The 13,845-nt window shown below is 52.6% G+C and overlaps 2 protein-coding genes across 14 annotated transcripts in view; both read left to right on the forward strand.

The window, feature by feature from the left end:
- The window catches only part of BRD4 (bromodomain containing 4), an 82,502-nt gene that overhangs the window by 62,666 nt on the left and 5,991 nt on the right, over positions 1 to 13,845 (forward strand). For 12 of the 13 annotated variants that reach the window (XM_087778107.1, XM_087778112.1, XM_087778109.1 and 9 more), the window contains 5 exons: positions 9,941 to 9,993; positions 10,315 to 10,708; positions 10,893 to 11,432; positions 13,329 to 13,441; positions 13,636 to 13,795. In XM_087778107.1, the coding sequence (XP_087634233.1) occupies positions 9,941 to 9,993; positions 10,315 to 10,708; positions 10,893 to 11,432; positions 13,329 to 13,441; positions 13,636 to 13,795 (1,260 nt within the window). The remainder of the gene's footprint in view (positions 1 to 9,940; positions 9,994 to 10,314; positions 10,709 to 10,892; positions 11,433 to 13,328; positions 13,442 to 13,635; positions 13,796 to 13,845) is intronic. The other variant, XR_015709114.1, reaches the window with a different exon arrangement.
- LOC148052927 (uncharacterized) lies at positions 70 to 9,931 on the forward strand. Its single transcript, XM_087777905.1, has 2 exons — positions 70 to 209; positions 4,470 to 9,931. The coding sequence occupies exons 1-2, from the start codon at positions 70 to 72 to the stop codon at positions 5,380 to 5,382; spliced, it is 1,053 nt and encodes a 350-aa protein (XP_087634031.1). The 3' UTR covers positions 5,383 to 9,931.

A 13,845-nucleotide genomic window follows, 5' to 3' on the forward strand; every position in this document is an offset into this window, starting at 1 on the left:
CAAAAAACCGCTCTACGCAGCCGCACGGTGCTCGGCTTTGGACTCGGCACGGACAACTCGGCGGTAGCGATGTTGTCTCTGGCGGTTCTTAAGCCCGACGCCGATGATTTTTTCATAAGCTTTTCCTTGCTGAACTTGGACGCGAGCGCGGGAGCCAAAAACCCAGCGTGCGCCGAGGTAGCTCCTTGTCTGCTGAATGCCCTAGATCGGTATTTTTAGAAAAACGCTGTATTTTTCACTCAAAAAAGAGGTATAAACCGTTCTCACCGGCACTTCTCGCGCCGCAGAGGGCGGAGAAAGACGGAGGAAAGGGGGGTTTGACGTGTAAAAGCCTTATTTTTACGGGCAGGTCTCGCTTAAAAACGATTTAAAATTCAATTTTACAATTTTAAATCACCGGAGCGGCGGCTGCGTGACTCTTCTCCCTCGTGCCGCCATCGTTCGGGCTTAAGTTAGGCTGTTCTCACGTTCGTCTTAAGGATTAGGCTTTCCTTGCTCGCGTTCCCTCCTTGGTTTTAGGGAAGCAAAGCTTGCGCCGTCGCTTAAAGCTGGTTTTTCCTCCTCTCAGCTTGGACTCTGCAAGTTAAGCTGGGCTTATCCCAGCACTTAAGTCAACGGTAAGACTTAAGGGGTTGGGAAATGAGGAGATGCACGGAAAAGAATCCGGATTTCTTTTCCTAGCTGGGTTGGGCGCGTAGGGCAAACAGCACTGCAAAAAAGAGCGCAAGTCCCCTCCAAAATGAAAATAAACCTCCAAAAATAAAGCAGGATTGATCGGACTCGCCTTGGAGCCGGCGCTGGCAACGCTTCCCAGCGATCCTCCGCTTTTTAGGGATGCGTTTGTCTGGGATAAGTCCGGAATCCGATAGCTTTGAACATATTTACCTACTTGAACGTGGTTTTAATAGAATCGGGCTTTTGTTTTCTTCCAGGAGGTTGAAAGGTTTCGCTGCAGCGTTTCGGGGCGACTCTCGGCCATCGGAAAATTAAATTATTCGGTGCTGAACTCTCCCCTTGCTTGGTGGGGGCGGGCAAAACCTGCCCTATTTATGCTCTTAAACCAGTTTTTACCCAATTTATCTTTATTTCTGCCAAGCTCACGAGCGCATCAACCAGAATAAACCGGAGCAACTGGGTTTATCCACCCCACCTTCTCGTGTAGCGTTAACCTGGGCCGACACCAGAGCCTTGAGCCCGGCGGCCCGTTTCCAAACGGAACCCATCCGATAAAATTTCCCCGCTAAACCCATCCGCTGCAAATCCCCAAATGGCCTTTTATTTAAAATTCTCTGGTTTTCCCCGCCCAAAGCCGAGGATGGATCCGCAACCGGATAGCGGTTGTATTTCGGGTGATGATTTATAGGGATGATCTCAGGGATTCCCTCCGGAGCGCGGCGGCGGGGACGTGAGGCGTAAGGTGGGAATTTTCAGGATGCGCCGATGCCAAACCCTTCTCGTTTCAACTAGCAGCGCTAATTAAAACCTAGAAAGGCCCCAAAATCTCCTCCGTGCCGCTCGCTCCGGCAAAACCAGCCTCCCGTGGAGCGGAAAACGCTCGGTTTTGGGTGTTTCTCCCCAAACGGTGGATGCGGAGGCGCGCGGGTTGCTCTTGCGTTGGCGTTTCTAAATGCTTTTGTCCTCTTTTTGGCTGCTTTTCCCCAAATCCGACGTCTTGCCGGTGTTTGCCGTCCCGGCTGTGAGTATTTAGGATTCGTTTGGCCGACGTAGACCGACGTTATCCTTGTTGGGCTCCCGCTCCGGTGCTTGGAAAAGGCTTAACCAGCGCGGCTCCGGCACGGATACCCTCGGTCTACGCCGGAGATCTCGCCGTCGGGGGATGAAGCTGACCCAGATCGCTTTGGGTAGGAGGTGAATTAAGAGAATTCATCTATTTTATTCAATTAATTTCCAATGACGATGGGTTTTCGCTGTCCTAAACCATTTCTTTCTCCCTTTCTGATGAAATACACGGAGAAAACCCTCGACCGCGGGGATTTGCCCAATATCCTGCAGATCTTCTCCATCTCCATTGGCAACGTTGCCGTTGAATCACTTTTTAAGTTGTGTTTTAAGACCTTTTAAGACCTTTTCAAAGACCTTTTAGGATGCTTGGAGACGTTTTAAGATGCTTTGAGACGTTTTAAGACCTTTTAAAAGACGTTTTAAGATGCTTTAAGACCTTTTAAGACACTTTGAGACATCTTAAGCCCTTTTGTAAGACATTTTAAGATGCTTTAAGACATTTTAAGACCTTTTAAAAGAAGTTTTAAGCTGCTTTAAGGCCTTTTAAGATGTTTTAAGACACTTTTGAGGTGTTTTAAGCCCTTTTGAAAGACATTTTAAGATGCTTTAAGATATTTTAAGACGCTTTAAGACATTTTAAGATGTTTTAAAAGATGTTTTAAGCTGCTTTAAGGCCTTTTAAGACATTTTAAGACACTCTGAGATGTTTTAAGCCCTTTTGAAAGACATTTTAAGATGCTTTAAGATATTTTAAGACGCTTTAAGACATTTTAAGATGTTTTAAAAGATGTTTTAAGCTGCTTTAAGGCCTTTTAAGACATTTTAAGACACTTTGAGATGTTTTAAGCCCTTTTGAAAGACGTTTTAAGATGCTTTAAGACATTTTAAGACGTTTTAAAAGATGTTTTAAGCTGCTTTAAGGCCTTTTAAGGCATTTTAAGACACTTTGAGATGTTTTAAGACGTATTTTTGACACGGCGCGTTGACGATGACGTTAATTTAACGACCCTGAGCGGGACGGGGCGGTTAGTTTTGCTGTGGTAAAATATTCATATCTTTATTTTTTTTCTGGGAGGATAATCGTCGCGATGCCTGCGCTGGCTTCAGCGGAGAATTCGATGTCAAATTTGCTGGCAAGCTTCAGAATTTGCCCTGCCATTTTGAATAAAATCTGGCATCTTGAGGATCTTATTTTCTATTAGCGAGGCTTTTATTTGCCCCCTGAGCCGCCGTACAGTGGAATTCCTTTGTGGGATGGATATTTGTGATTTTAAAATGAGTGGCGAACGTCGATAACGTGAATTTTTTTTTTTACCTTGAGTTTTGCGTTTGCTTGGGTTTATTGTAAAAAAAACGAGGCGGTTAATGCTAACGCGTATAAGCAAACGCGGGCGTGATGAAATTATAAGCTGGAATTAATTGCAATTAATTCCAACTCTGTTTTATTCTCTTTAAAGCGGGATTTTGCTGCTCAGCAGGGGCTCCCGTGAGCTGCTTCTTGCCTTTTTGCAACCCAGAGCTTTTAAAACGGGAATTATTTTTATTTCGCCCGCTCGAACCCATGCGACGTCTCCATCCCTCCGTGTAGCTGGCAATTAAACCTGTTCTTTTATTAAATCAGGAGCGTTTTGCCGAAAATCTGCTGAAACTCTGAAAATAGGAGGCTTCAAAGGGAGAAAAAAATACCGTAATACCGGTTTTGTGGCGTAGGAGATGGGACTGAGCCTTTGCCTTGAGCTCTGAGAAACCGGAGCCGCCGATCGAGAGGGTTATTCCGGTTTAACTTGTTGTAATTAGCAATTAATGGATGCAAATGACTCCGAACTCCGTCCTGGAAGCATCTAGGTAGGAGTATTTTGCTGGCAAACAGCCGGGAACAAGCTCTCCGAGCAGCTCGGATGCTTCTCCCGGCTTCAAGCGTCGGCGCTTGGGCTGGACCGCGGTTTAGCCGGGTTGTTGCCCTACTGGGCAACTTAAAACCTGGCTTATTTTTGGTAGGCACCGAATTTGGGGTTATTTAACGGCAAACCCAGAGCTCTGCATGTTCATCCTCGCCGTTCGGCTGAGCGGAGTTGTTTTATCCCCCAGATATTTTGGGAGATGCTTCCCAGGACCCCCGAAAGACCGGTCGGGGGGGAGAAATCCCGCAGGTGCAGTAATTAATAGTAGCGATTAAAACGTCAGCAATTACATCTGAGCCTCAGTTAGTTCGCCGTCGCTAATTTTGCTTTTCTTCTCAAATTTCCCGAAGGAAAACTGCATTTACCTGCACCTTTTATGCAGTTGCGTAAATGCAAAAGCTTTGCAGCTTGCTCAAGGCTTCGGCGGCGCGGTTATGTTGCATTAAGGATTAAAAATCGGGATTAGAGCTGGCTCAGCAATGCTGGAAAACCTGTTCCAGGGGTTGCGGAGCTGCTTTCGGCAAATCTTTTAAGTGCTTTGGCAAACGAGTTACCGGTTCTGTCTTTAGGAGGAGCGGCGTTAACATAAGCCTGGGTTAATAATGGGCTAGGACTCGGTGGCGTCTCAGGGTTGAAGATCCCTCGGGTTTAATTCCTGGGTACCCGGGTTTAATTCGGAAATACCTGAGTTTAAATCACAGGTACTTGGTTTGAGTGTAAAAGGACCCGGGTTTAATTCGGAGGTACCCGGGCTTAATTCAAAGGTACCCGGGTTTAATTCAAAGGTACCCGGGCTTAATTCAGAGGTACCCGGGCTTAATTCAGAGGTACCCCGGGCTTAATTCAGAGGTACCCCGGGTTTAATTCAAAGGTACCCAGGTTTAATTCAAAGGTACCCGGGCTTAATTCAGAGGTCCCCGGCCTTAATTCAGAGGTACCCGGGCTTAATTCAGAGGTACCCGGGTTTAATTCAAAGGTACCCGGGCTTAATTCAGAGGTACCCGGGCTTAATTCAGAGGTACCCGGGTTTAATTCAAAGGTACCCAGGTTTAATTCAAAGGTACCCGGGCTTAATTCAGAGGTCCCCGGCCTTAATTCAGAGGTACCCGGGCTTAATTCAGAGGTACCCGGGTTTAATTCAAAGGTACCCGGGCTTAATTCAGAGGTACCCGGGCTTAATTCAGAGGTACCCGGGCTTAATTCAGAGGTACCCAGGTTTAATTCAAAGGTACCCGGGCTTAATTCAAAGGTACCCGGGCTTAATTCAGAGGTCCCCGGCCTTAATTCAGAGGTACCCGGGCTTAATTCAGAGGTACCCGGGTTTAATTCAAAGGTACCCGGCCTTAATTCAGAGGTACCCGGGCTTAATTCAGAGGTACCCCGGGTTTATTCACAGGCACCTGGGTTTAATTCACAGATACCCAGGTTTAGTTCGAAGGTACCCCAGTTTAATTCAGAGTTACCCAGGCTTAATCTCTGGGTACCCGGGTTTAATCCGCAGGTACCTGGGTTTAATTCAAATTTACATGGGATTAATTCGCAGGTACCCGGGTTTAAATTGCAGGTACTGGGGTTTAATTCGAAGATATCCGTGTTTAATTCGCAGATACCCGGGTTTAGTTCGAAGGTACCCCAGTTTAATTCAGAGTTACCCAGGCTTAATCCGTGGATACCCGAGTTTAATCCGCACGTACTTGGATTTAATTCAAAGTTACATGGGATTAATTTGCGGGTTTAAATCGCAGGTACCTGGGTTTAATTCAGAGGCACACGGGTTTAATAAGAATTTGCTCCTTTTTGCCCCGTTCCCAGGCTGGGTTTCTCTGCCGCGGTGTACGACAGGAGGGACTTAAGAGTCCCTCGTTGACCTACCGCGAGTCTTCCCCCAGCTCATGGCCAACCTTTTTCACTTGGCAGGAGAGGAGAGAGGTCTCTTAGGCTCGGCTTAGCCGCGTATGCCCACGGCAAGGTGCCACGGCACAAGTCTGGCAGGTACAGGCAGGAACCGTGGCCGTGCCGGTTAATCTTGACTTAGAAGAACCTCAGATCGTCGTCGGCTGATAGTCAGCGTGCAGGCAGGGAGTCGGGCAACAGGCAGCGAGGCATCACGTGGCTTTACACCGCCGCAGGCAGCCCTGCCTGCAGGCAGCACCTTTGTGCCGATAGCGGTGCCGAGAAAAACCCAAATCCCTTCAGTTTTACCCTAGAAATGCTTCCCGATGCCTTTGCTCAAGGATGGGCCTCACCAAAAGGGCTCCCAAGTGCCGTACGGCATCTCGCGGTTACGCCGCGGGGTCCCAGCTTGTCGGCGGCGACGCGTCTTTGCCGCGGTGGAGCGGCCGTGCCGGCTCCAGGTTGAGCGTCCCCTCCTTGGGTGCGGTGTCCAGCGCCCCGTCAAGCGCCTTTCGGGTCAAATTAGACAAATTTTGGTGTATTTAATGGGATTTGGAGGATTAACGGCCAACCCGGTCGTTGCTCCGGTAGCGCCGCAGTCACCGGCGTGCCCGATTTTGGGGGGATTCGCGGGGTCTGTAAGGTGGAGGAAGCCACCGCTCTGATCTCCAAGAGCAGAATTAGGTAAAATGAATATTTTCCACTAAAAAACCCATCCACCCCCAAATCCAGGAGGCCGCGTCGCGGCTCTGCTGCCCTAAAACCTAACAGAGATCCCCTTTTCTATCAAAAAAATTCTATTTATAACCCATATTATATCGAAAAGTTGCTTTTTGGGTGGGTTTTTTTTAAACTCAAGTCACTTCTAGCATTTCTCATAATATTTTCCCCAAATAAGTTTGTTATTTTCCCGGGAGACGCAGGGGGAATTAACGTGGGATCGTGATTTTATTGGAATGTGTAACTGCATGTTTTTAGCAAACTTGTAATTTTAGATCTATTTTTTTCCTGAACGCACCAGCCTGTTGGAAAATCGGGATGAATTTAACTACAAACAAACTGTTTCCATAACCGCTTTTATTTAGATTGATTCCCCCCCCCCACTTAACCTTGATCTGCTACAAAGACTTTATATAAATCTGTTTATTTTTATATTCTCTCCCTATGCTTCGAGATTTCGCAGCCATGTAACCACCAGCTTCTCCCTCCCCCCCAAAAAAAAACCAGATAAAAATTGTATAGCGTTGATATTTTTCTTTTTAAATAATAAAATCAATAAAGTGGCTTGCTATGAAAATGCACTTTTTTGTATAATCATGGAATTTTAACCAATAACGTGGAAATTATGATGATAGCGAACCGTATGTCGGCGTTTTGCTGTTCCGGGTAAATTTGGGTGGGAGCGAGAGATGAGGATTTAGGGAAAAAGAAAATATATACACGTGGCTGCCGACACGCCGGCAGGAGCGGAGCCTTGTGCACCGATTGAACCGTTCTGCTCCGAAAACATCTTGAAATGAAATGAAATTACTTTTCTTTTTAAATCCCGGTGATTTTTAGCCCCGCAGATGAGATTTAATCGGCCAGCGTGAAACGGCATCGGGGTCGGAGATGGGACGGGGCTTCTTCTCGGTGCTCTTGCTCCACGGGGAGATGCCAAACCGCACGATACCGACTGTAACCCAACAACCGTCCTCAACGGTGAAGAAGCTTCATCCTTCGGTGGGGTTGGCATCTCCGAAGTCACCGGTGCCACCGGGTGATCCCCCTGGGACCGTCGTGGCTTTGCCGCTCACGGTCTCCGTTGGCTTCATCTTCTTGCCGAAGGGTCTCCCAAAGCATCCTTTCACCGGCGGATGCTTTCGGCCCCATTTGCGGTCGATCGGGTGATTCAAGCGGCAGGATTGACCCATCCTGCTCCGAGGTCTTGCCACGGTTCGTTGTGGCGATATTCAGCTTGTACCAAGAGCGATGGCAAAGCCTGCGCCGGAAAAAAACGCCCCGGGAGAACTGCTGGGTTGTGGCACGCCAGAGGATGGATGGAGAAGGGTGCAACCATCTTCCCCGAAGGAGCAGCGCTGGAGAAGTGGGTTTCGGAGCAGCCGATGCTCACGGTTGAGCCGTAGCAGCTCCTCTTTCCGCCCAAAATCGGAGCAGGGGCATGCTCGGCCAAGACGCCGTCATATCACGCGGCTTTTTTCGGGAACCGATGCTTAATCCCTCCTGATCCGGGCTTAGTCCGCAGCTTTTCTCCTCTCTTCCCACCCGACACCCGCACTCTGCGGCTTTCTCCCGATTTTGGGGTTTCTTTCTGTGAGCGCTTTTATCCCGATCAGATAGGATGAGACAGAAATTGGGGGGCTCCATGCAGCCCCCTCCGCTCCCCAGTAGCTGCGCCCGGCTGTGTCTTATCCGTAAGGAGCGTTTGCCGGAGAAACTTGTCTCCACTTCTTGTCCCTACTTCTCCGGCATCAGTGGGACGAGCGGGGAAGCCCTGAAAAGCCCGCTTGATGGGTGAAGGCGTCAAGTCTTGGTCTTTCTGGAAGGTGGGTTCACGCCCGGCATCCGTTCGGATCCGTGGATGCCCATTCGGATCCGTGGACACCCATCTGGATCCATGGACACCCATCCAGATCTCTGGACACCCATCCGGATCTGTGGACACCCATCCGGATCCATGGGCACCCATCCAGATCCGTGGACACCCATCCAGATCCGTGGACACCCATCCAGATCTGTGGACACCCATCCGGATCCGTGGACACCCATCCGGATCCGTGGACACCCATCTGGATCCATGGACACTTATCCGGATCTGTGGACACCCATCCAGATCCGTGGACACCCATCCGGATCCGTGGACACCCATCCAGATCTGTGGACACCCATCCGGATCCGTGGACACCCATCCGGATCCATGGACACCCATCTGGATCCATGAACACCCATCCAGATCTGTGGACACCCATCCGGATCCGTGGACACCCATCCGGATCCGTGGACACCCATCCAGAGCTGTAATGCCCATTTGGAGCCATGGCTGTCCATCCACATCCGTGGCCACCCAAGCCCGGCCTCGCGATGCTCCGAGGAATCCCACCTCTCCTCTCCCGACACCCCAGCTCCCCCGACGCCGGCATCCCCTGCGACCTTCCTCTTCCCTCTCCCGCTCCTCCGTTATCCGCGGATCTGCCGGATCCGGGCTGTAACATCGGGAATCATCAACCACGGGCTCAAAAAGCCTTTTCCACCTCGAAACCAAATACTTTGGATATTTAAAACCGAACGTTTGCAGGCAGATTAAAAGGAGCGGAGTGCCCAGCACGGAGATTTTCCCTTCTCCCCTTCCCAACCATTTTATGGTTGGGGGTTTTTTTCCCAAAAACCTTACTTTTTTATCTACTTCAGCCTTAAAATCTGCAAAACGGTGCCGCCGGCCCGGCAGAGCCCACCACCAGGCGTCTGGGCACACTCTGGTGCCGATACCGGTCACCGGTGCTGCCTTATAATTAAAAAAAACAGAGATGAAGGAGTAAACTTAAGGAATCAGTTTAATTTCTGAAGGGATTTAATGGAAAATCCCATTTGGGAGACGCTTCCCATGCACCGGGAGCTTCCCCTTCCCCCCCCCCAAATCATCGCCGCGAGGGTTTTATCCGTCGCGTTTTGCCCGGCGCATCCAAACACCGCACCAAATAAAGGCAAAAATCCCACCGCCGTGGGATTTTTGGGGCTGGATAAGCCATCTCGGACGATGTATTTTTGTGAATTCGCTGTTTCTTGGCATGGTTTGCGGAGGAAATCCTGGGAAATCGTCGCCCTGGACCTAAACTCAAGCCAGTTGTTTTCGATGACGATGCTTTAAAAATATCTCCGGAGGGGAGGAGGCGTGAGAGATGATCCCGCGGGAAGCTGGCAAACCCTAACCCTCCACGGATTGAGGAGGAAAGGGGGGATGGAAAATTGCTGTTTGCGTAGCCGGGATATTTGATATCTTATTTTTTTTTTATTCCTCCTGCCAAGTCTCTCGCTCCTTATCTCCCCCTCCGGAGCAAGGCGGCATTCCTGGAATAGCTGAGTCTGGTTGAGCAATGGTTTTTCTTGGCCGTTGGGTCCTTGTCCACCGCGAAGACGCTGGTGGCGGGAGACCGGGGCTCTTCGCCTTCGTTTTCTTCTCCTTTTCGCTACGATTTTCTCCTCCTTTTTACGACGGCATGGTGGTGAAAACCCCGAGCCTCCGGGCAAGAGGTCCCCGGGGAAATCCGACTCGATTGGATAAAACCTTCTCCTTTGCCGTCGTTGGTACCGAATCACTGCCGTTGAGTTTTTACGGGGGCGCTGGGGTAGAGCGGCACCGCTGGGGTACTAACGTTTGCTCTGTTCCCCCTTTTTTTTTTTGGCAGAAATGGCACCGAAATTGAAGAAAAAAGGGCATTCGGGGCGAGAGCAAAAAAAGGTAGGAGACGGAGCGTCCTTCTCATCTCGCTTGAGTTGATTGAATCCCCAGGGAGGTTTGGGAGCGCCGGGAACGCCGGCAGGACTGTTGCCGGCACGCTCGGCTGGGTCAAGCTTGGCCTAAAAGGCTTTTGGTTGCTTGGAAGCTCTCCCGAGCCAGTCCCGATTTGGGGGGCTATGGTTTAAGAGACACCGGGCAGGCGTTCCGGTGACTGGGAAGGTGTTCTTGTGACCGGGAGGGCGTTTCGGTGACTGGGAAGGCGTTTCGGCGACCGAAAAGGTGTTTTGGTAACTCACCAGTGTCTTGTCTTTCCCCTTTTAGCATCACCATCACCACCATCAACCGGTGCAGCAGCAACCGCCGCCGCCGCAGCCTCCTCCACCGCCGCAACCGCAGCAGCCCCCTCCGCCCCCTCCGCTGCCGCAGCCCTTACCGCCGCAGCCGTTACCGCCCCAGCAGCCCCCGCCGCCGCCCCCGCCGCCGCCCGTCCCTCAACAAGCTCCTCCGCCGATGAAGTCTTCTCCTCCGCCTTTCGTCCCCGCGCAAGTCCCCGTCCTGGAGCACCCGCTGCCGGGGAATATGTTCGACACCATGACGCATTTCACCCAACCCATCATGCATCTTCCTCAACCGGAGATGCCGCCCCATCTTCCCCAGCCGCCCGAGCACAGCACTCCTCCCCACCTCAACCAGCATGCCGTGGTGTCTCCTCCAGGTGAGCGCGGCTTCTTGGGACAAGCCCAACGCCCGGGCCTTCCTCACGTTGGGAGGAAGAGGATGGCGGTTCGGGGGGTTTTTATCCTGGAGGATGACGGGGATGGAGGAGCGGTGGGTGGGCAAAGGGAGGTTCTCCGCTCCCGATGTCCACGGTGCCACCGTGTCCTTCCCTTTCTCCCTAGCTTTGCACAACGCTCTGCCTCAGCAGCCCTCGAGACCCAGTAACCGAGCCGCGGCGCTACCCCCGAAGCCTTCGCGTCCACCGGCCGTCTCGCCCGCCATCAGCCAGCAACCCATGCTTCCTCAACCGCCTCTGCCCCAGCCTCCCCAGGTCCTGCTGGAGGACGAAGAACCTCCGCCGCCGCACCACAACCTGCCTCTGAGCACCAGCCAGATGCAGCTCTACCTTCAGCAGCTGCAAAAAGTGCAGCCGCAGACTCCTCTTCTCCCTTCAGTGAAGGTCCAGTCGCAACCGCAGCCGCCCCTGCAGCCGCCGGCTCACCCCGCGGTGCAGCAGCTGCAGCACCAGCCGCCGCCCCGGCCCATGCACATGCAACCCATGCCCTTCCCATCCCACATCCCCCAACCCCAACCGCCGCCGCAGCAACATCCGCCCCCGCAACCGCCCCCGCCGCCCCCGCCGCCGCAGCCGGCCAAACCGCAGCAGGTCATCCAGCATCACCCGTCGCCGCGGCACCATAAGCCTGATCCCTACTCGACCGGTGAGCGGGAGTCGGGGACGGCGGTCGAGTCTACGGCTTGAGCCGAGTTGCGTTGTGTGATGAGGAGGGGCGGGGGGGGGTGGTTTCCACGCGTCCTTCGAGGTCCGCCAGCACCCGTTGGTAGACGGCGGTGGGCGCGGAGGAAGCCCCGGTTGGCCGGAGCCTGACGTAACGGCCCGGCGAGGCCTCTTTCCATCCCGGATCTTGAGGAGCTCAAATTTTTGAGGAGCTCAAGTGTTCAAGGATCTTGAGGAGCTCATTTTTGAGGATCTCGAGGTTCTCGGATCTTTGAGGAACTCAATGATCTCAATTTTTTGAGGATCCCAAATTTTTGAGGATCTCAAATTTTTGAAGACCAAGGAGCTCAAATTTTTGAGGATCTCAAGGATCTCATTTTTGAGGATCTCGAGGATCTCAAGTATTTGTGGATCTCAAGGTTCTCAAATCTTTGAGGAACTCGATCTCAAATGTTTGAGGAACTCAAGGACCTCATTTTTGAGGAACAAGGATCTCTGTTTTCTGAGGAACTCGGAAAATCTCAAGTCTTTGAGAAATTCAAGGATCTCAAGTTTTTGAGGATCTTGAGGGTCACAGGTTTTTGAGGAACTCAAGTTTTTGAGGGATTCGATCTCATTTTTGAGGATTTCAAGGCTCTCAAAGCTTTGAGGATCTCGAGGATCTCAGGTTTTTGAGAATCTCAAGGTTCTCAAATCTTTGAAGACCTCAAGGTTCTCAGGTTTTTGAGGCTTGGCACAGCTCTGATCTCAGAGAGCGCTGGCCTTGCGTTCATCGCCGTCCCGGCCGGGTGCCAGCATCGAGTGGTCTCTCTCTCGGAGGCAGGGGGTCCACGGATCCCCCACGGGGGTTTCCCAGCAGTTTTCGGAGCACAGCCTCCGATAACGCCGCTGCTTGGCTGCCAGGCGGAGGAGAAGGGATGATCTGGGGGAAAAACCGGTGCGACGACCTCCAGCCATCCCAGAAATCGGAGGAAGCAGCTGGGGTAACGTGGCCACGGGGCTCAACCTTCAAGGTGGGCTTGGGAGATCCCAGATCTCCACGATGGCCACGGGCTCAGTGGTGCCACCACCGATGTTCCCAATGGAGAACGTCTCCAGCTGGGATAACTCCGGCAGCGTCGTGCTTTTGAGACCGGGCACCCATAAAACCTCTGCGGTTTGGGGAGGTCTCGCTCCTTTTGCTTGGCCGCGTGATTCCTCGGGTCGCAGCCCCTTGGGTCTTCGCTCCCAAAGTCATCCCCGCGGGCGTAGGTAGGACAAAATCCACGGATTTGAAGGGATGGAGCCAGGTGAGGGCAGGCAGCGCTTGGAGCCGCTTCTCCTGCCTGCAGAGCTGCCGCAGGCAGCTTGGACGTGGTGCCCGAGACGGCAAGGTTGGACGTGGTGGCTGAGATGGAGCCCGCCGGCTCCCGAAAAGCTCCCGTTGCTCCTGGAGCCAACGCGTCCTGCCTCCGTGGCTCTGGGCAGGGAGAGGTGCAGGCAGGGAGAAGTGCAGGCAGGGAGAAGTGCAGGCAGGGCAGTGTCGGTGCTCGGATGTCCTGGGGAAGCGGTTTTACAGCCGGGAATGTTGATGGACCACCAGGAGAACAAGAAGAAGGGATCGAATTATGGGGGGACACCACCAATGGGCATCCCCGAGGCAGGACGAGCCACCGCGCAGCCTTGGAGCATCTTCTGCTCCCCGGCATTCGCTCACGGCAGCGCCGAATTTTGGAAGAGGTGGCTGGGGTCCGTTGGGGACATCCCAGGGCCACCAGACTTCAGCCGGGAAGAGGGATTGGCCCATGGGGCGATGGCGTGCGCCGACCGGCTTTTTCGGGTGATGTTTGGTGTGCCGGTGGTGACGACGGTTAACTGATTGATGCCAAACTGTTCCCAGGTCACTTGAGGGAAGCCCCTTCCCCTCTCATGATGCATTCCCCACAGATGCCGCAGTTCCAGGGTTTGGTCCACCAGTCGCCACCTCAACAAACTATCCAGCCAAAAAAACAGGTAAAAAGGAAAGCAGAGCACCCAACCGCGGGGGTCCCGACCAACGGGGACCATCATCTTCCCACCACCGCCTTGGGAGCAAGCGCCGAAAGCCCAGGGGCCGTTGGCCAGCGGTTTGCCTCGGGAATTTGGGGATGTGGGGATGAGGGAAGGGCATCACCGGACGTTTCTTGATCCTTTCTTTCCCGTGGCAGGAGATGAGAGCCGCCTCCGTCGTCCAATCTCAACCCATGGTGGGGAAGGAGGAGAAGATGCATTCGCCCGTCATCCGTAACGAGACCTTCAGTCCCCCGTTGCGGCAAGATCCGCCGAAACACCCAGAGAGCATCAAACCGCCCGCGCACATCCCGCAACGTGAGTCCGGGGACGCGCCGGTTCCTCTGTCCCTCAGTTTTGGTGGCCGA

This window comes from Nipponia nippon, unplaced genomic scaffold (assembly GCF_047370975.1).
Source record: "Nipponia nippon isolate SJK-2023a ecotype South Korea unplaced genomic scaffold, ASM4737097v1 scaffold_42, whole genome shotgun sequence".
NCBI lineage: Eukaryota > Metazoa > Chordata > Aves > Pelecaniformes > Threskiornithidae > Nipponia > Nipponia nippon.